Genomic DNA, 23146 nt, shown 5'->3' with positions numbered 1-23146 from the left:
AGTACAACACAGCCTTCTGAGCAAGATAAAATCTTTAGATGGTTGTGGATAAGGCTGACAGGTAGGGGTGTCTTCAAGATGTTTTCGGGACTTCTTTTTTTTTTTTTCTTTTTTTTTTTACTCTTAGTCTTACTTGTCTCTTACTTGGAACCATTCTTTGTCGACATTAGCATCTGGGTCATGGTTATCGTAATATATATATATAAATGGATTTTTAGAAAATAAGTCAAATTCAAGCTCATGCTTAGACTCGATTTTTAAATAAGTCAAACTTAAATATGATAATGAGTTTCTAAACAAAGTCAAAAGAATGGGTAGAACTTAGGTACAGTACTTAAGAGTTATTTCTTATATTCTTCTCTTAAAATTTAGTTATATGGCTACTTAACTAAAAATACACTTCCATCCCATACGAAAAAAACTACATGGCTAAATTTTAAGATGGGAACCTAAGAAACAACACCTAAAATACTGTATCTAAGTTTATTCCCAAAAGAATAAGCTTCGATTTAGGTATATATAATATCATATGTTGATATGTATACATTTGTAAAAATATAGTTATATAGTTTGTGTCTTGTAATTGAATTGTGTAAGTTTGTAAATAAGTTCATAAAATTTTAAATTATTTTTTGTAATCTATTGATGATAGAAATAGTTAATTTTGTAATAAAAGTTATACATAATTTTTAATAATTAAAGGTTCGTGAATATAATCTTTGTAAGTTCATAAACGTAAATCATTCTATCTAATTATTTCAAATAATCTAATCTTACATATAATATAATTATTAATTATTAGCACAAATTCCCTTAAAAAAAATTTATTAGCACATATTTGTGAAAGACTAAAAATTATAATCTTAGTGTTTATTATATTTGGAAAAATTAAATTAAATTTTAACACATAATCGAACTTGGTGATGATCACAAGCTTGAATCGGGTTCAAAATAAATCAAGTGAAAAAATCATAAACTTTTAATACTTGCCTTAGATCAACTTGTTTACAACTGTTTTATGAGAGAGTTCTTCTACGGTCACAAGAAGATCTTACAACATTTTCACAAGAAATAAAGATCTTAGCTCACCATAAATCAACATTAAATAAAATAAAAAATTTATATGGATTCACACTACTCAAACAAGGTGGTTGTGTAAAATTGTGAGAGTCTGTTGTGCCCATAGATTACATATGATAAGTACATTTAGATGGAGATTTGATTATCACCTTGTATTGAAATTATTTATTTATTTTAATAATTCAATGGTTATAATAGAGGAGAGAGAGGAGAGAATTTAAACGTCTCTATTGAAAAAAACCATAAAATACCAATTGAGCTAAGACTCTTGCCTTTACTAAACTTATATTTCATGTTTCAAATCACGTGTAAGTTGAAAAGGTTATAACTTAAATTGTTCTTAACTCATAAGTCCATACTAGTGGACCCTTAAAAACGGTTGAACTAACTACGTTAATGGTCTATTAAAAAGGTTGAACTCTCAAATAAAAGAACAAAATCTTAACTAAAATTAGATATGATCTTTTGACCATTTAGAAGGCTAGCTTAGGTTTTTTTCTTGGTTCTATCTTTTAATCTTGCACGCGAAGCATAGTCACATTCCTTAATCTCTTCTAAATCAATTTTATAGAGAGAGAAATTTATTTAAATAAAAAAGAATATAATTTAGTAATTTACAAATTTTCAGAATAGATTTTGGGATGCTTTACAATCTCAAAGACCAGAGCTACATGCATTGATTATTATGGTGCATATCCTGTCACTGATATTACTAAACTCTTATGCATAATGTACCATGGTTAGTGGTTACAACCTCTCAAAAAAAAAAAAAATGGTTAGTGGTTACAACTTACAAGTTCGATCTCACTCTCTCACTCTTTTTTTTAAAGAAAAAAAAAACTTTTTGCAGGTTAGATATGTTTACCTATATTGATTTAGTTGGTAGTCTATTGCCCAGGTGATATCAGTCAAAACACGGTTTATATGTGTAGACCACATGTCCTTGATTAGTGCATTTTTTATTGGCTATGTTGAAATAAATTTTGCAGTTCACACTTTATATGAAAATACTACTACTTTGTGTTAAATATTCGGTTACCTAACCAAACGGGCAAGATCTTAGAAGACAAATACGAAAGCCACGAAGGTGCTAGAAGCCTACAACTTTCCCACTGCACGATTTATTCGGTGTCTCCTGAGCACTCACAGCAGTGATGGTATATTGGTATATTGGTATTTTTTAGTTCTTCAAACACCAAAAAGTATGCTCCAGCAGTGGAGCTAAATCTATTTTTTTTTTAGCTCTAATGAACAGTGCACATCTATAGATAGATGTGCACTGTTCATGAGAGCTAAACAAAAAAATATTATTTTATTATAGTTGGTGATGTGAATGTTTTTTGAGTTGTGAAATATATTATTTTATTGTAGAAGATATATTATTTTATTGTGATGTTTATATTATTTTATTGTGTTGAAAGCTAAAATAGATCCACTGCTGCAGCATGTGTGTAAATATGTATAGATAAAATAGATAAAATAACTTTTAGTGGAGTTAAAAAGTTAATTTTTTAGTTCCATTGCTGTGGATGTTCTAGGTTGCAGAGCAATGTACCTGTCATTCTCAAAAGAGATAATTTATAAAGCTATAGGTTAGTTTTTAATTTTCTATTATAAGAAAAGACACCTTTTGACTCTTTTTACCAATAAGAAAAGTGGGTTATAAAAAACGAAAATAGGAGAGGAAAGGGAAAAGTCTGATAATACTGATTTTGTCAAAGATTAGATAATGTTTTTGTGCTATGGTTAGAGACAGTGAGATCAATGAGTGAGTGTGTGTATATATATATATATATACGAGAGGTGTTACGTCCATAACATTTTTATAATATTTTTACAACAAATCATAGGTGGTTAGTTGTTATTGGTTCAAATTTGAACCTAACACTAAGATTTCTTTTTTGCCCCAACAATAACAACCAGTAACATCCTGCCACTTAGGATTTGTTGTAAAAATGTTGTAAAAATGTTGTGGACATATCATTTCTCTATATATATATATATATATATATATATGTATATATATTTTTTTACTCTGACGTAACAGGTGTCTATAGCCCTGGCCTTTGATTTAAAAAATTCAAGAATCACAACTTATTTCCTACCCATTTGCATCACTATCTAATGTTGCTGAATTGTAAGTAATGGAAAAAAAAATAATAGATCCATATGAAAGTAATAGATAGCTAATTACAATCTATCATATAAAATAACTTGATTTGATTTTGCCACCTAATATTTTCACAGCATGGATAATGTTCTTGTGCTATATTTGTTTTCTCTAGAATAATCTGGCCTTTGATTTGGAAAATTCTACAACCACAAGCTATTCATTTTGCTTGTTCATTTTCACCACTATCCTTTTTTTTTTTTTTGAGGAAAAGTGAGGGGTGAAGAAAAGTAGTAAGTTACAGTTTGCCAGGTATAATGGTTGTAAAAATGAACATGGTGGAATAAATTGTGAGATAACCCAGAACAAAAATTTACTTGAAACAAGTTAAATAAATCAGTTTACACGACACATTGCCTGATCCTAAAGGATGGCCAGTGGGAATGGTACCATAACTAGTTGAACTGTAGGCTATGTACAGTGTATCATCAATTTCTTGGTGCCGAGGGACCATTCAGTTTGCTAATTTATGGACCACAGTTCATGTCTCATGCTCAATTACATGCATTAGATTGCCTTCTCAATACTCTACGTTATGTTTCTTTTCTACTAAAGCAACATATAATTTATTACTACTATAATTATATTCTTTCTTTTTTATGTTCTTATTAAATAGGGGTAAGAATATAATTTGCTCTCAATGAGGGAAATGAAACAATCCACATAAAACAAATGAGAAAATGGAAAAGAATCAATTCTTTTTATCTCAGCCAAACAAAGGAATGACTGGTTTCACTTTTCCTTCCTTTCCTGTCAGAATGCCCCAATGCAAATGAGATGTCATTTTGATTTGATCTAACATTGGTGAAAGGATGGGGGAATTCCAGAATCCAGTGTGCTTGAAGCTTAAGCTCATAGAAAGAAAGAAAGAAATAATAGACTGCTTTTTTTTTGTCCACTAAATTAAAGCATTACAGAGGAATATGCTTTTTATATGAATCATGTCATGGAAAGAGCACTTCTACAAGTATCTAGTAAAGAATTGAGAGGTTTTTAGTTGTAACATCACAAGTCTAATGATATAAGTGAATAAAAGAAGACACTCTCATATGTTAAAACGAAATATCTCTTGTATATTACAAAGTACATTCATTTCATACGAGGCCGAATAACCCAGAAAACAGAAGGCAATACAAGGCTCATAACATCTCAAAAATCAAAGAGAGAGAGATAGAGAGAGAGAGAGAGACCAAAAAAGAAAAAAGAAAAAAAAAAAGAAAGAAAAGAAAAGAAAAGAAAAGAATGATTTACAACTTTCAAACTGTAATAAACTAATACAAACCTCATGGGTGGGAAAAAGTTAGCGTTCTTAATTCTCAGAATTTAATCAAGCCAGCGAGTAACCCCATCATCTTCCCCTATAGCTGCTAAAACTTCAATGCGCACATCCAAAACAGCCTACAGTTTGCAAAAATAAAAACACCTTCATACAAGTAACATGCAAAAAGGAAAATTTGGATAAGCTTAAGAGCAGCTAGTTATAGCAATGTTAAAACTGACTCACACATACAGATATACATGTATCAGAGAAACTAAGAATGACAGATAACAGCAATACATGGCATTGTAATTTATAGCTAGATATTATGCATTCTTTGAATTTGAACAGCACTCAATCACAACAGATCAGACTGCCTGCAAATTATAGCAATCAAGTCTTAAACGAGATGGCAAACTTTTGCCAATGAGCTCCTCCATGAGGAAGGATGGAGGGTAAGGTTATGAATTAAAAATCCAACAGGTGGGTGTGAAACATACCAAAGATTGGTGGGAGGGTGGGGTGAAATTTAAGACCCCTCTTATCCAAATAATGCAGTAGTCTACGAATGTGGAACCCACAAGAACCCTGGTTTGTGAGAAGCCCGGGATACGGTTGCAACACCGTGAACGTTAAAATTTAAGAATCCCTATATATCTAGGTTTTTTGTTTTTGTTTTCAAAAGGATAGTATTGAAACCTGTGATATCCATTTCATGATTCAAGACACCAATTGATTTTTAATGTAAAAATGGACCCGCAAAAACCCTAGCATCTGTGTCGGACATGCCAGGGAGAAGACTACATGCATGTCTAACGAAGAAAATAGTTTTATTTATTTAATTTTTTTTTTCAGAATCAATCAAGCAGCCTAGAGACATTGTCTCATGACACAATGAACACTAAAATTTTAATAGGTAAAAAATGGATTTTGATGACGTGCACAATGCACGTTGCTAATGACCCCTCATATCCTATATGCTCTCTCTCTCTCTCTCTCTCTCTCTCTCTCTCACTCAACCATTTGACACTCTCCCTGCTTAGCTTAGCTGCAGCTCAAAGATATTTGGAGGTTTTCTCTCTCTCGTCCCAGTACTACTGGTTAAAAACTCATCTATGTTTTGGCCCCAAGTGAGGTGACAATACTAGATTTGAATTATTGATCACCATTTCATGAGATATAAGCCAATTGTTCTACCCCTTGAGGTTAACAAAGAAACATTTATAAAAAAAAATCCATTGCTATTAATGACTACCAAAAATTTGACTGCTACCAATAATTTTTTTTAATTATTGTTCGCAGTTTTGATGTAGATGGTAGTTTATTTGTACTCTAAAAATCATGTTATGGGTATGAACATACTTCTTTGTTTTCAAAGATTGCTTTTAAATTACTATTATATATGTTTTTAAACATTTTGATGGCTTCTAAAACCTAAAATAAGCATAAAAATATGCCTACAAATATATAACCAATATTAGTTTATTGGGAAAATTACAACATACCTCCATGTAATTTGACCTTGTCACAATTTTGTTCATAAACTTTTAATTGCTACATTTGACTCCCTAAGGTTTGAATTCAAATGAAATCATTAGTAGTCCTTTAAATGGAACCCTAATGATTTTAATTTAGTCCAAACCTTAAGAGGTCATAATATAGAATTTCAAAAAACTTGTGGGACTAAAGTGAAATTAGACCAAACCATAATGGGGTAATTGTTGGTCCATAAAATTTAAAATCTGTTAATTAGAACAGAACCCAAACAGTTTCATTTTAATCCAAACCTTAGGGGGGTCAAATGCAACAATTGAAATATTGTGGACTAAATTATGATATAGCCAAACCACAATGGGGTAAATTGTAAGTTACACTAATTAATTTTTGTGTACCCCGTTGTGTTTAGATGTTTTAAGAACTGTCGTGTCATATCATTTCCATGTTTCTTAGGTTGTAACGCCTCATTACCACATTGAGTGGTTTCACATGGAAAAGTTTTTCTTTAAATTATTAAAAAAATAAAAAAGGGTTCAATCCAATGTTGGAGGACAGAAATAACAGTAGCTTTTGCGTGTGTCAAGAAATAGCAGCTAAACTAGTTGACAGCATGTGCAATTATATGGAGCAACAACTGAACTTACCGAGTGATTTCTACAGTTCACCAGCCGACATTCCTCCAAAGGACCTTCCAACATCCAACTCTCCCAAACATCAAAGCTGTGACTAGCAAAAACAAATTCCATTCTTCTATTGATCTGCCATGTCAAAATAGAAACTGCTTCAATTACCAAATAAGTAGAATTTGATAGTAGAAGTGCATTTAAATTGTCAGGAAGGCAGTATAGATATTGTCAGATACACAGATCCCACTAACAGCTACGAGGTTCATTTTGGAATTTGAATCCATGATGTGTTAAAAATTAAATATTAACAAGCAAGGCTTTAAATGCTCCAATAACAATTCCAGGACCACATGCTCCACCTTTGAGTTTCACAATACCTGCAATAATTTTCCACCAGCAGCAAATGATCGCAAACCAATTGTATCCTGAAGAAGAGGCATCCATGTAATGATATATCAGCTAATCAGGATTGCAGTTAAATATCTAAATTAAGCTACCTATCATTAATTGAGAATAGGCAGGAACTTAGTCCCAGCACAAAGAGATAAGTTCCAGTTAGTAAACCTTGTTTCTGAAAGCAACAAGGAACTGTGCTGCAGGATCTCTTTTTGTTACATTTGACATGGTATCTAGGAACCAGCCACCACCTTTAACTCTTTGCCTTGAAACATGGAGAATAGGACGATCTCTAGCATATAAAGCTACAACATATCCATCTTTCAACAAACCATCAGACTTTCCACCAAGTTTCTTGCTTGATTTTAAAAGCTGGTCAGAAGTTGATTCCTGCATTGATTCTATAGTCGTTTTCCTACTTCTTGAGTCTTCAGGGGAAGCAAACCGTGAACTGGAACTTAATGCTTGGTCTGTGCCACTCATAGTGGTATCATCTTCTCTGAGCAGGGTACTTTCCTTTTCTATTGCTGAGGGTTCATCTGATTTTTGCTGGGATTTTTGACGTGTATGCCTCTTCTTGGCCTTCTTACCTGATCTGCTGCGCCTTCCTTCAGATCGAGTAACAGTACTTTGTGACAAACCTGAAACCTGGTGCTGGCTAGGAGACTCTTTAGATTTATCACCACCTTTTTTTTGGGAGCTTTCTGGACTTTCAAGAACATCATCTATCAATCGCTCACCAACTGAACCCTGCAGAGCACTTTCTTTGTCTTGCTTATCAGATTGTTCATTTTCATCACCTAAGTCACTTTCCAATTCTTCCTCGTCAGAGATGGCATTCTTTGGAACAACCCCATCAAAGAAGAATGTCTGCAAGATAGACATTGCTTTCTCCCTTATCTCCATCCATACTTCTTCACTATAGTCAGCACTTCGTGGAAGAATCAATACATTAGGCATCTCTTTTATCTGAGGCAAGGCATGAAAAGATACATTAGCTACTATATTCTTAGTGGCTCTATGTGCAGCCATATGCAATAATGTCTACAGCTGTACAGCATATGAAAAAATTCGATAAGAAAATTTAGTAGATTTCCTCCCATTTCTTCTTTCTGCATTTGTGTATTACTAAAATAATCTACACCCAGCCTGAAGCAGGTAATCATATTCGCATTATCAATTCTTTAATGCAAATATTTTTCTTGGATGAAAAATCTCATATCATTTAAGAGTAAGTTTAATGTTTGAAAACCTTGACCTTGCAACAGCACCACCTAGCACTGCACGGTTTCTTAGTTGGGATTAGAGGGACACTTATCAGCTCAAAGACAGTTTCATCGTTTGCTAAAGATGTCAATGCAGATATAGAGATCAAGACAATTGCACTTCAACAGAGAAACATTGAATGAACTAATGAAGACATCGGTGATTCAAGACTAGGCCCAGGCAAGGGTATAAGTTCAGCAAGTGATGAAAAAAAAAAAAAAAATCATGTGTGCACAAAGGATGCTATATTTAGATAAAGCCTCACAAAATTAGCCGACCATAGGAGATAGAGCATACAGCATGCAACGCTTTAGTCTATTATGTTATGCCATTCCTCAAACCCTCTCTATTTCTATTAGGCTAGATAGTAATAGCATTTTAATTGTCTCCCTGCCAAGAGCATGAACATCCCCTATATCAGGCAAGAGATGAAGCAGCACACCTTACTCTCTTGATTGCACATGCACTCATGGAATGTGGGACTGGACTGGACTGGACACTATAGGCATTTTAGTTACTCTCAGCACAATGATAACCCAGGAGACAAGCTGAGATTGTCAGGCAAGCATGCACGTGAGTGTGTGTGGGTGTGCATGCCTCTGTATAAATCCACATCTGCACACTAGTTACATACCCAGGCTTCCATCCATTGAGGCCCTTCAGCACCATCCAGAGCACAGCCAGCTAAGGTGCCATCAATCAAAAGCTGCTTCACAGCACAATCATCCAACAGCTGACTACTACCCGTATTCACAAGAAATGCCCCTGTGCATTAAAACAAAATCCACATTTTTTTTAAATAAAAAGAATACGACAAAAGTGAACCACAGCCTTTTATAAAGAAGGATCCCTTAAAATACCAGGCTTTATATGCTGCAAGGTTTCTGCATTAATAATCTGAATTGTTTCGTTTGTTAGAGCACAGTGAAGTGAAATAAGGTCACTTGCAGCAAGTAAATCATTGAGAGTATCCATTCTGCGGGCAGCAGAAGGAAAATTTTTGGAAGACCTGCTTACTTTTCCTTTTCCCTGAGAAAATATTAAGGAAAACGTTTCAGAACAAATCCAATTCATTTAACAAAGTAGACAAGGACAAATTTCGACAATGAACCATGTACACAAAGTGATACAAACAAGTCACTTTATTTTAAAAAGTCAAAACTTAGGTACAGTTCTTTAGTTGCTATACATTAGGTTTCCCAAATTAAATTCAAAAACATGCAACTCTAGAAGCTATATCTATACACAAGGAAACACATTTTGTGATGCATAGCTTGAGATACAACACCTAAAGAACTATAACTAAGTTTTTCCATAGACCTCAACAGTCAGTAGAGTAAATCATTCTATAGTTTTCTTTGCCATTTAAACTCAAACAATTATAACCCAAAGTTGTTCTATCCGAAATTTGTACCTCCTCAACATCTAAAATGAGCACATTTATAGCAACCAAAAATACATTGATTTGAGCTCGAAAAAAAAAACAAAAGCCTATCTGATTCTTACTTCTTAAAAAATACAATATAATGCAGATTTCAAGCTGCAAATATAAATTTGATATGAACAAAATGTACTCATTTCTATCAGATTCACAGCGCATTCACGTATTCCTATCATTACACAAATCCTACTCACAAAAAATATAAACAATACATATTTATACAGTAAAAAAAAAAAAAAAAAAAAAGTCAACTCGGAAAAAAATGCCTTACTGATTCTTAGATCATAAACATAAAAGATAAACACATTTTGAGCTGCAAATATATTCGATTTGAACAAAATGTACTCACTCATATCAAAGCGAAGCACATTTTTTTTCACCCACGCATCACCTCAGTACTCAAATGCTAATCATGAAATCCAAAAAAAAACAAACAAGCAAAAATGTGCTCAAATCCAACTCTCACAAAAATCAAAGACAAATCACAGTGAAAAAGAGAAGTGAATAATAGGAAATTTGAAAAAAAAAAACCTCGTGAACATCAAAATAGAGCACGCTGATCTTGAAGGCTAAGCTTCTCGTAGCCAAAGACCTAGCCGAAGCAGATCTACCAATAATCCCCAAAACCAAGCCACGGCACCGTCGCATTCCTCTACAAAGCGGCTGAACCGACCCGAGCCAACCGGCGGCGGAGAGAGCATGCCGCGAGAGCAGATGAGTCCTTCTCAACAACCCAAGGAAGAGAGCCATAACCGTATCGGCGATCTCCTCTGCTCTCGAGGCATCCACGTGGAGGAGGCGGAGGCCGAGGTCGGCGGCGAGGGTGGAGTCGACGGAGCGGTCGGCGGAGCCAAGGCAAAGGATGAGTTGGTAAGGGCGGAGGCGGCGCTGGGCGGCGCGTGGGAGGTAGGCGAGGGAGTGGAGGACGACTGCGGCGGCGGACTCGATTTTGCCATCGGCTAAGCGGCTCAGAGGGACGTGCTCTACGGCGGCGACGCCGGACAAGGAGTCTTGTTCTAGAGCGCAGTCTTCGATGCAGTTTAGGGTTACTACTAAGGGGAGAGGTGTAGGGGAGTTACGGTGTGGCAGCATTGTTGTAGAGGATGATCTTTGGTTCTGGTTCTGATTGTTGGTGCTGGTGATGGTGCTGGTGCTGGTGCTCAACATTCTTCTTCTTCTTCTTCTTCTTCTTCTACTTTCTTTGTTTTGGTTTAGGGGTTTAGGGTTGTGAATTTGGGGATTTACTGAGGGTAAGAGTGTAAAAGGACATTTTGTTTTTCCGGTGAGGGGTCGTTTTTTTGGTTGCTCTCCTGTCCTGTAGTCTTGGAGTCACAGTGGGAGAGAGGTTCAAATTCTTCAGTGTGTGTGTGTGTCCCCAGCTTCGGAAGTGGGAGAGAGAGAGTGAGAGAGAGATCGTAGCCAGCCTAGTCGTTTTTCATTTGATTTCACCTCTTTGCTTGGCTTGGAGTCGTTTTTTATTAATTCCAATCCATTTATGTGCTAAATAAATAAATATCTTGCTTTCATGAGTTTTGCTCTTGCTACAACTTTTGGACTTTTTCTTATTTAAATTATACATTACTTTTCTACATGAGACCATCGCTGATTTTTGGTGAAACAATCCAATTACCACTTTATACATGCACAAAGTTTGTGGTCAGCACTTGGGTGGGAGCGTTCAAATTCTAAGCCACTGCCACTGTGTAAAGTGTCTGTGGATACCCACACCCAACCCAAACCCCAAAAATATTTCAAGCTAACGACAACAAATGATAGAGAGATGTAGCCTAAAATTGTACGGTTTGGTTTCAATGTCAAAAAATAATAGTAATAATTGAATGGTTTCATTATCTAATACTTGGATCTCTCGCCAAGTGTTTTGAAATTTACAAAACAAGAGCAATCAAAAAGTGAAACTATGTATAGAGAAGTGATTGAGTTTGGTCAGGACTAAGGACATCATAGAATGACTTGTATCATATGGGTGAAGCAATAGCATGCTGTATGACGTATTTTCATTATTAGTTCAGTTCAAGTCTTGCTAAAACAATACGTTCCATTTTCAAGTGTTGCTAAAACATTAGGCAATTTTAGCATGTTGTTGAGATGTAACTATCCTCTAATATAATTGCAATGTTGATTACCAAACCAATAATAGGTTATCTTGTACGATCTGTTGAGGGATAATCCATCATAGTTAATTAGGGTTCAAGTGATTGACCAATGATAATTAATGACTTCTTTGTGATACTTTATGTCCATCTGTGGTTCAAACCTCAGCCTTTCCCAAGGGTGGAGCTGTGTTGAAGGTTGGCCCCCCAAAATTTTGAATAATTTTAAATTATATATATATATATATATAATTATTTTAGTATATTCAAAGTTTAGTCTATAAAAATAAGAATTGGCCCCCCCAAATATTTGAATTAGTCCAATGATGCTCTTAAAAAAAATAATTGGTTTAATAGTTATAGAGATATAACTTTATTTTTCGTAATTCTATTTTTTATTGTAAAATGTGCTCTTACATATGTTAAATATTTGATAAAGTTTAACATCAAACATGTTTGAATTTATCTTTTTTAACCCATTATGTGGCGATTAACAAATCATCGACTCATTAAAAAAATCTTGTCACTAAAACTACACATGAAATGTGTCTTTAGTTGACACATAATAGGTTAGAGCAAGATAGTTTTAAATATGTTTGGAGCCTAACTTATTTTAATGTCTTTAGTTGCATATTTTTGAAATTTTCATTAGTTCAATTGAAAGATTTTTTTACTTTAGTATAAAATTTGATAATTTGAATTTAAAATGAAACTTTTTAAGAATTTCACTATGAAAATGGAAAAAAATGAATTTTATTTTATAAAGATCGTCATCAAACATAACTTTGATTGAAAATACTAAGTTATATTTTTTTTTTTGGTTGGATGAGTGTATATATGTAACTTATCAAATAAAAAAGTGTATATATGAGTGTGTGTATATATAATAAAAAAACGTATATGTATATATATATATATATGTATATGTATGTATATGAGAGTTGTCTTGATAAATATATTAGTGCCACAACTTGGCCCCCAAACAAAAATTCCTGGCTCCGCCCCTAGCCTTTCCCCATTTATTATTATTATTATTATTATTTATACAAGATATAATTCTACTCTAATCTACTATAAGTGTATAATTTTTTTTTATACAAGATAAAAATTTTACTCTAGCCTAATCTAAGTATATATATGTGTGAAGATCTATCTTAAAAACTTGAATCCTAATCCTTGTGCCTAGACCCTCAACCTTTCCCCTTACTTACTTACCTTAATAAATAAATAAATAAATATCAAATCATAGCTAATTATGGCACGAGAAGGAGAAGGCATCCAGTCTAGCAAGTGGCAAGGGTAATTTAATAGGTTGACTGATCCCATCGAGAATAATAAATAGTTAAAACAATCCTTCGTCTAGGCTCTTGGCTCAGCTGGTAATGAGGTGGAAATGGAATGGGGCCAGCACTGGCTCTGATTTGAAATTGAGGTGCCATCAATAAGATGAATCCCTGGCGCATGAGATGAGATGAGATGAGAGTGCTAGAATTATAAATAACCATAGTCAACCACTAGGGACAACACTGGCCCTTTGAAGCCTTTCAAAAGATAAAAAGACCCATATTTGCCTTCACATTCATCCGAAAGCATTGAATGAGAAAGCGAAAGCGGTTTCGAATAGGATTTCCAGCAAACTGTTTCCCTTCAAAAGGGTACAGCAATTTTCAAAAACCATGTTTTCAGGCTATGAATAGCCTACCTACAAGAACATGGAAATTAGATCATTATCAAAGATCTCAACCAGCCACATATGCGTATGTTCAGTACAGTAACTAAATTGCTAAAACCCATATAAACATTTTACTTATTTCAAAACATATCCTGCTAATTACAACTAATGAATGGAATAGAATGGCAAGAACCATCAAAGTTTGATTACAAAGAAAGAGAACAATCTAACATTTCCTACCAAAAAAAAAAACCATAACTTTAGACTTCCCGGAAATACGCAAAACAACCCAAAATTTCTACATGACACGAGCATATAGATACAACTTCATAGAAACAAAGTCATACTTCACAGGCTTATGCTGACAGCTGAACAAGTCTTTTTTTTCTTTTTCTTTTTTTGTAGGCATATTTATCAAAATTCAAAACTGCTGTATGTTCCTGTCTCTGAAGGCTGTATTTTACCACAGTACTGGTCAAAGGGACTGAAGCATCAGACGTTACATCCACCTTCATGTTTCATCCGAGACAACAAATTCATGGCACCAAACGCAGCCATAGATGTAATAAGTGAGACTTGCGTCTCTCAGTGCTTTATGTAAACAGAGAAACTACTCAACAAAGAGCCTATACAGATTCCATCTCACCTACAAAAAAAGCTCATGCTTAACACTTAACAGGTTGATGCTACTAATAATTGTCTCTTGCTTCCTCACCCACAATCTTGAAATCCTTGAAGATTTGTTTTAAAATCTCAAAAGGCTTCCTCCCTTTTATTAAAACCAGAATAACAAATTTCCATTTGAAATGATCTGGATCAGAGAAACCTCCTCCTAAAATTACTAGTTGTGGCTTGATATGAACGCATGAGAAGTCCAACACCAATCCCAATGCCAAGACACATCCCTAGACCAATACCAACGCCAACTCGAACACCAGCATTAAACCACGAGAGTTGGCCATCCTCACCAGGGTACATTTCTTCGGAGTAAAAGCCATGATTAATCTTTCCATCGGGCTCATAATCATCAACTTCTGATTCTGTGAACTGCAAAAGCCCCAGAGAGGATCATAAATCAGTTAATATAAAAGAGTATTTTTTTCACTGGTACAAAGGCTCAGAGAAGATTCCCCTTAACTGGTAACAAAAATTGGAATGCTCTCTAAAAGTAGGATGTTTCAAGATCAATTTTTCAAGAGAATTCCTAAAACAGGTTCTGCATTGTACTCTATTTTTGTGAATCTACAAACAAAAGCCATTACCAGAAAACAGAAATGAAGCAGATCACATCAATGCAAGATAAGTTTCACATTTTCCTTCCCAAAAAAAAAAAAAGGGAAAAGGCTCTAGATATGAATGGGCTTAAAACTCATTATATTACATTGAATTTGCAAAATTTTCATTGTCCAGTTAAGCTCTTGAAAGTTAGATAGCTGCATTGTATTTGTTAAAAAACATGAATTTCTGTGAACAGAGAGGAAGGTGAGATAATCACAAAAGAAAGAATCATTGGATGATTCTTTACACCTAGTAGTTTGTATACAAAACAGAATGAACTCAGAGGTTCATGGTTGAGTAACATACATGTAGCTGACCATGAGGGGCTAGATTTAGAACCAACAGCTAGGTCAACATCAGGAAAGCACGGGTGTGGCTCCAGGGCCGCCACACCCGCACTGGACTCGCGGTGACACAGCGATGCTCCTCCGACGCGCCGATTCGCCTTTTTTTTTTCCCCCGATTCACGCTGACACACGCCGATACGGGCCGATTTCGGCCGAAATTGGCCAAAATACATGTTAAAAAAAAAAACTTGTGGGTTGTATACTAATTTATGAACATAATCTTTTAGTTATTATTTACTATTACTCTTAAATTGGTTTATATTTACAATTATATGAAAAAGTATGCTTAGCAATATATAAAAAATATAAATAAAAATATTTTTAATAATTTTTTAATCACTGCATCCGCATCCAGAAATGCACCCGTGCTTCATACTCAACACCTACAACCACACCCCCACGCAAAAAGAAGAAAAGAAATTCTAGACAGTAACAATCTGTCACATTAATATTTTCATCTAAAAGGCTATAGTTGCTAGAAAATGACCTTTGATCACTCATTTGCCCATATTTTCAACCATAACAAATTTTTGAGTGAGACTTGTTTCATTAGAAAGTAAACATCTAGGGCTTCAAAATGGACACATATTTGACCCATTTTGAATTAAAATGCATGAGATATAACCGTTTGAAGTTAGGGAAATTGGAATGTCGTAGGATACATACGTGCTCCCTAAATTGGTGCTTAAAAAACCATACTTTCAACTTTCCATATTTAAACCCAATAAGATTTCAAACTCTTTGTAGGGGCACGTCCAATCATCTAAGAGGCTCTAGAACACTTAGGAACACCCGTCCCCTCCACCCCCCCCTACCCCCCCGAAAAAAGCCCTAGTTTGGCCTATAACTACCCACCTTATACCTCAATCCAAGCGTTGGCTACTACCTTAATAAAACATTATTTTTCTCATTTATTCTCTTTACACCAATATTCTAAGCGAGAGATATTAGTTTTTTAAACCCTCTCTCTAGGAGTCCATTCCAATGTTATGAACTCCATTATGTTCCGAGTTCCGACTGAAATATTCTGATATTGTACATGAACTGATGCAATAAACCCCCACATTCCATTTTGGTCAAAATTCTGACCAGTAGTGACTTGCACCGGTCATTCTAGCAAAATTCTGGCATTTTGAGTGAAAATGCATTTTGGACCAAAATTTTTCTTATGGCTTTCTTTTATATATATATATTAATAAAGAAGCCAACTTTTATGAGATTTTATGAACTTTTTACATTTGTTTAATTATGTTATGAACTTTTTATAGGTTTTCTAAATGATATCTTTATAAATTTATGTGGGTTAATTAGATGGCATAACTTATAAGTATGGACTTATTTTTCCTTGGAAGAGCACTTGGTGTGTAAAGGCGCCTAAAATGGTGTCTTTCTTTTTATGGACAATAGACCATTGATAATATTGTTAAGAGAGGTTTGTCCCTAGTTAATTGGTATAGCTTGTGTTGTTGTGATGGAGAAATTGTGGGCCATCTTTTGCTCCACTGTAAGTTTGCTCATGCTTGATGGAGTGAAGTTTTTCTGATGTTTTGTATCCAGAGGGTGATGCTGAAGACGATTGCTTTTCATCTTTTTGCATGGAGGAATTGGTTGAGGAAACACCTTTCAACTATTTGGAGTATGGTTCCACCTTCTCTAATGTGGTTAATTTGGCAAGAATGCAATATCCATACCCTTGAAGATAACGAGACCTTTAAATCTCTTAAAATCTCTACTTTTTGGTACTTTTTTCAGTCGGCTCGTATCTTGAGTTTTATGCAATGTGTTTCCATTTCTAAGTTTCTATACTTTGTAGTTTTACTTCTTGAGTTATATGTATTTTCTTCAAGTACAGAGTGTTCACCATCGTGAAAAAGATGTTCTTTTTCTTTTAATAAAACTTCTATATATATTGGCAATCTCAAAATAGTACACCGGTACCTAAATATTCCATTCTATTAGCCAATCCAAAACGGAATTCAAAAGTATGGTCCATTCTATACATAATTTATTTTCAATCTTGCTCTAAAACCTTTCAAAGGTCTTTCTTCTTTTGAGTTGTGATCATTATGTTTTAAAGAGAAGTTCTCAAAATCCCTTTCAATTTCAATTGGTGTGATCGGTGCTAAGGGGCTAATAAGATCAAGAATCAACCAATCTACAAGTAGCCAAGAGCCTTGTAGCTAAACCCACACCTTGCGGTGTTTCCAACAAAAACGTCCAAGACTCAAATCCCCTCTTCCCAAATATCAATTTATGAACAAAAAAATAATAATAATACAAAAGCAAGTAGATCCCATCTCATGATCTTTTCTTTTTCTTAGTTGGATTAAAGTTTTCATTCTTCTCCTTTCACTTATTTACATATTCTTTTTTGTTTTAAATTTAGTATGCCATGATTTTTTACTTGCGTAATTGTTGAGATAATGATTTTCTAGTATGTGTTGATTCAACTATGAGTTTAGTGGTTTTAGATTAAGATTTTAGAAAGACAATGTAAACCCCTGCTTCACAAGTAAATAAGCACCCTTAGATATACACAACTTGAATCATGCTCGATTTACAATTTTCTTGCTATTGATTGAATTCTTGATTAGTGATTCCCCATGTGCATTTACTATTGTGATTACTGATTAGCCAATTTTGAGCCCTAACCCTTTCACCTGCAACTCGAAATCCTAGATCTACAAATCCTCCTAAACACCTCAAGCACACAGAAAATTTACCCAATTTATTCTACCAGATATATATAGACTATAGTCTATATAAAACCAAAGTCTTTTGACTCTTCATTGAACTTCTGACATTGTGCTTATTTTTTAGGCCTAACAATTTTATACTCTCATTATAAAAGGAGAAGAGCCTTGACTTTGACAAAGAAGGTGCTTGTTGCTATTAGTAAGTAAGCTTGTTTTATATCATATCAATAAAGGTGAAAGGGAGCTGCTCTCGATGTGAGATCAGCAGCAAAAGAAAGAATACAAGGAATGGAACTGTGGATGAATCGACATCAAATAGAGGAATTCGGCAACATAGGGATTAACATGCTTTCGGGAAGAACATAGAATAGTAGAGGATCCAGCATGCAGAACACGCCAATCAATAGAAATTCATGAATTAGAGATGCTGTAATATACTCTTTCCTACCACATCATATTTTCTTTAAAGAACAGAATATATAGTTTCATAACACAATTATAATAAATGGCTATTAAGAACTGCCATAATTATCAAATTTCATATTTAGACAAAATTGTTGAATTGTAAAATACATATTTTCATATACAAAAACAATCGTAATAAATGACAATTAATAAATTCCATAATTATACTTCTAAAAAAACAACTGTCATAATTATCAAATTTCATATTTAAACAAAAATTAAGGAGAGGGAATATTATATTTTGCTAAACTTTCTTGTGCATAGAACAGGTTACTAACTAGTTACATATTAAAAGTATAGTTCAAAGTAGGTGGCAAGATCAGCTTCACACAGGATCATACATTGCCACTTTGTTACAACATTTCCTATCTAAAATCATCAATGCCTTATGAAAACTCAAGTCTAGTCTCTCATTAAATAAAACACCCTCGTACTTAAAATAAAGCTTTCAATGTATTATTGGCATTAAAAACTACTCATATTGCCAACAACATAACACCAAGAGCCTTGTAGCTCAATTAGTTGGCATCTCCCGATGTTTCCCATCCAAGTTTCAAATCTCCTATTCCCGTTATAACTATTGAATTATCAAAAAGTATTGCCAACACCATAACATTTCTACAAAAAATATCAGTCGTCCCCATATTTCTTCCCACCCACACCATCAATATACCAAATTATCCCTACTACTTCACACTGTAACTCAACTTCTCACACTACCATGCAACACTTTCCCAATTAATCAAAATTATTTTACAATGTAATGCATTAATAGACTAAAAGCATACTTCAAAGTGGATTACAAAACCAGCTTTTACACACAATCATACGTTTGCAACAAAATCTTCATTCTAACCCAATGAAAATATAGAGTTTCCAATACATCACTGGCCGGAAAACAAAACATGTTTCTATCAACTAACATTATTACTCCAGTGGAAATGATCAATCGAATTCACACAAAATATATACTTCTACTTCCATCACCAATGTACCAAATTACCAAACTATTTCACAATGTGAATGAATGAAACAACATGTCAATATCAATACCTGAACTTTCCGGTGGCGAACCAATCCATTACCATTCCTCTGATCCTTTCCGATTTCCTCGTCCTCCGGAATCGCGTCGAGGACGGCGTGCCTCAACACCTTCCGCCGCGGGCTGATCTGAATTGTCTTCGTCAAGATCACAGGCACTCCCGAGCAGCACCCGGCGATATAGACCTCGAAGGAGGGCGCCGAAACCCCGAGCTTCGGCTGGAAAAACGCCGAAGAGCCCGAACCAATCGAAGCAGCCATATAACAGTCCATGGTCCAGCCGGTTTTGGCGTCATTGTCGGAGCCGACGCTCCCATTAAGCCAATTGGCTACCACCGGCTCCAAAGACCCGAAGAGAACCAAGTCCTGGTTCTCGTGGACCTCGAATTCGACACCGCCGGTAACGCGGACGGTATCGGTGCTGACGTAGGTAACCTCCGACGACTCCTTATCGAGGCGGTCGCGGCGGAGGGTCAGATAAGCCGATTCGGAGGCCGGAATGCGCGAATTGTTGATCTCAAGCGATACGCCGATCTCGCGACGGAGGTGGCGGAGCGTGAGGTGGTCGGGGACGCTGTCGATCACGCAGGGCGCGATCCGAACGTAGAAGAGCCGGATTTCGAACCAGGAGGAGTGGTTCGGACTCCGAGGCGAATGTCCGTTCGAGAAACCGTACTGTTTGGATATCGCCATTGACGATTCCTTCTCTGAATTTTCCATTTTGATTTAGGTTAGGAAATGGGGAGAAATGAAAGGAAAGGAAAGGAAAGGGAAAAAGAATTCACATGGTGAGAATTTACAGTTAGGGAAAATGGAATTGGTTTTTTTGATGGGGGAATATGGGGGGGGGGGGGGGGGTTTAATGAGAGAAGTGAAGTTGTGGAAATCTTCTGAGGGTTTTGGAAAGGATATATATATATATTGTGATGGATATAGGTGGGTTTTGGAGTTTTGTGTTGTGCGGCTGTAATGGAGGGAGAGTTGCTTTGGCCCTTCTTCCCCTTTGCTTTGTTGGTTGGGATAATTGCTGAAACAAAGACGACACAGTCAACAACCACTGGAAACGTGGGGGAATCTTTAAGACACGCGTCATTTTAGGCATTTTGAGGTGGACTTAATGACAGACACCCCTTTTTTTTATCTTTTTTTTTAACGCCGTTATCTTTTCTGTTTCTGTTTCTGTTTCTGTTTCTGTTTCAGTTTGGGGCTTGCTACTAGGCAGACTAGAGACTACTACTACTAGTAGTAGTGGTGGTCTTTTTGTCTAAAGGAATATGGGCACATAATGAATAGTTTTGGGCTACTTTTTGGTTCTATCGTGCCAACCTCAGCCCGCTCAGACTTGTTATTCCGCATAAAAAGTAAAAAACCTTGACTCCGCACTCACACCCAGTTTTACAATTGTCAACTTGGGATTATATTTTAACGGATTTTACTAACAATAGTATACCCTTCTTTTCTTTCTTTTTTTTTTCTCTTTTTTTTTTTTTTTTATAGTTTTATCGGGATTGATGGCTTAACGTGTGTCTTTAAAACATATATTAATTGAACCCTATTTTAACACTTACACTCGGAACTATCATGGTACTTGCAAGAAAAAAGAAAAAAGAAAAAATTAGGCGTATCAATTACGAGGTAAAATTTCATTTCAATCCTTTAACTTTGGTTTTGTTCATTTCAGTCCTCTAATTTTCAAGTTTATTCAATTAAGGCTTTTCTATCAACTTTGTGGTTAATTTTTCAATTTTATAAATTTTTCTTTAAATTTTTTTAAATTAAAAAATTCAATTAATAATTGAAAAATATTTTCCAATTTTTTTTTTCAAAAAATTTTAACAAAAGTTAACGGTAATGCCTTAATTGAATAAATTTGAAACTTAGAGGGACTGAAATGAACGAAAATAAAGTTAGAGGACTGAAATGAAATTTAAAAAAAATTAGAGAGTCAATTTTACATTTTAGCCAAAAAAAGAAAAGAAAAAGGAATCGTCAGGCAATGTACAAGACTCTCGACAATATGAGGTATTTTTTTAATTTTTGAGATAATTCAATAATTACATTAAAGGAAGAGATTTCAACTATAAATATCTTGGTTAAAAACAATAATAGGTACCAGTGAGTTATGAATCTCTTGACAAGATGAAGTGGTGCTTCTGACTTTCAACTTATTATTACTACGCCTATTTAGCATGGAAGACTAGAATCGCCCTTTGCAAATGTGACAATTGGCAAATGTTGCGGAGGGTTGATATATTTTGATACATAACTTGTTATTTGGCACAGGAAGAGTTGGCTTTTTTTTTTTTTTTCCTTTGGTTTAATCATGCCAAGCTAGGCCGCTCAGACTTGTTATTTGGCACAAAAACATGAGGTGGGTAGATTACAGCTCAACTGTTTTGCAGGAATATAAAACACCTGGTCACAACTTATAATCATGGATTATAAGACAATATATGAAAAGCTAACAACAGGTATCATTTAGAACAAAGTTTTTTTTTTTTCTAAACTAGGTTTTAGAGACACCTTTCAAAATTTTCATATATCTTTATATTAAGTGTAAATTTTGAAAATATAACCGTTAGATTGCATGTTTTATCAATTATTATGTCATCAAACAAATGTTAAAATTTCAAGTTTTTGAAATTTTAAATTGTGTATATAATATAGGTTTATTGATCAAATAGTAAATAACATTCGATTTGAACGAAATTTGATATGTATATTGTAAGGTCACAATTTGTACCTAAGCCCAAAACCAGGTAAGGAAGGCCCAAAAAGCCCAATACAATGAATTTGAAGAGAGTGGGTTTGAAATATGGTTTCTTATGAGCTTAGCTAATAACGGTAGTGGCCCAAGATCACAAAACAATATTGATGGACTAGTTTATATGATGAAAAATTGTCCTCGGACTCAAGTCGAAGAGCTGATTCTTATAATTCTTTTTTCTTAAAGACAGATTACAAAAATATTCAGTCTAAAGTGTTTTTTCTCTTTTTCTCCCGATCCCCTTCTCTTGGGACTTTCCTCTTCCCTTTATACTTCCCTTTCCTCTCTCTCTACCCTCCACGTATGGTTTAGATTGCCAGTCAAGATACTTGTCCCATCCACTCCTTCCTGAAGCCTTTGAAGATAGCTATAAGGCTGAACACTGCTACTCAGACATCACTTCCTCATTAATGCAGCTAGAGAGTTAGCTGCAGAGCATTCAATTCAGTGACAACAGCTTTTTCCTTAGATATTTCATGGTCTTCCTTTGTCCAATACCCTTGTGTTGCACATCCTTATCAATAGAGTCTCATGGGACATTGCCTCTGGATGGCAGATAACTCATTCTGACCTCTGCCTAATTGATCCGAGGAGACATTCCTCTTCGGACCAACTTCTCGGATGATCACGATCAAACAATGCTTCTTTATAAATTAACACAAACATTTAGTAAGATGTTTACTCATCCTCGGACCACTTAATGACCTCAGCTTGGGCCTCAGGCCCATTATGCACATAAATGTACACTCCTAGGCCCATCTACCCCACAATAGCCCCTCGAGATTCTTCTTTCGGGCTCTTCGGTAAGAAAGAAGAATTTCGATGCCACCAAAATCATTCTGTGCCCATTACATGTATCTTCTAACTACACGAATTTCTTTTTAACTGCCTAAGGCACGTACTTGACACTTCGGCTTACAAGACGCTCCCTTATTAAATTTCTACGGCTTTATGTCCCCCACGTTCTACGGTGCAATGCGGATCCAACGGTTGAGGACTCTGCTGGAACCCAAGCGGGAATTTTCCCACTTGTAA

General features: G+C 35.0%; 1 protein-coding gene across 1 annotated transcript; it reads right to left on the bottom strand.

Annotated features, from left to right (window-relative positions):
• Nucleotides 1–4272: 4272 nt before the first annotated feature.
• LOC142615533 (C-terminal binding protein AN-like) lies at nt 4273–20307 on the bottom strand. Its single transcript, XM_075788270.1, has 9 exons — nt 19357–20307; nt 14344–14564; nt 10266–10869; nt 9154–9322; nt 8928–9058; nt 7196–7996; nt 7009–7056; nt 6650–6763; nt 4273–4648 (listed from the first exon to the last, which is right to left on the bottom strand). The coding sequence occupies exons 1-9, from the start codon at nt 20062–20064 to the stop codon at nt 4574–4576; spliced, it is 2871 nt and encodes a 956-aa protein (XP_075644385.1). The 5' UTR covers nt 20065–20307; the 3' UTR covers nt 4273–4573.
• Between the last annotated feature and the right edge of the window lie 2839 nt (nt 20308–23146).

The sequence above is a fragment of the Castanea sativa genome, chromosome 11, assembly GCF_040712315.1.
Source record: "Castanea sativa cultivar Marrone di Chiusa Pesio chromosome 11, ASM4071231v1".
NCBI lineage: Eukaryota > Viridiplantae > Streptophyta > Magnoliopsida > Fagales > Fagaceae > Castanea > Castanea sativa.
This window is presented reverse-complemented; position numbering and strand designations above follow the sequence as displayed.

Bases quoted from the DNA above. Each gene is read 5' to 3' on its own strand.
- LOC142615533 (XM_075788270.1), bottom strand. From the start codon at position 20,064: ATGGAAAATTCAGAGAAGGAATCGTCAATGGCGATATCCAAACAGTAC. The intron at 7,997-8,927 runs GTATGTAACTAG...GCCTTGCCTCAG, and splicing joins CTCAATGGATGGAAGCCTGG to ATAAAAGAGATGCCTAATGT. The intron at 6,764-7,008 runs GTATTGTGAAAC...TTGACATGGCAG, and splicing joins CTGGTGGAAAATTATTGCAG to ATCAATAGAAGAATGGAATT.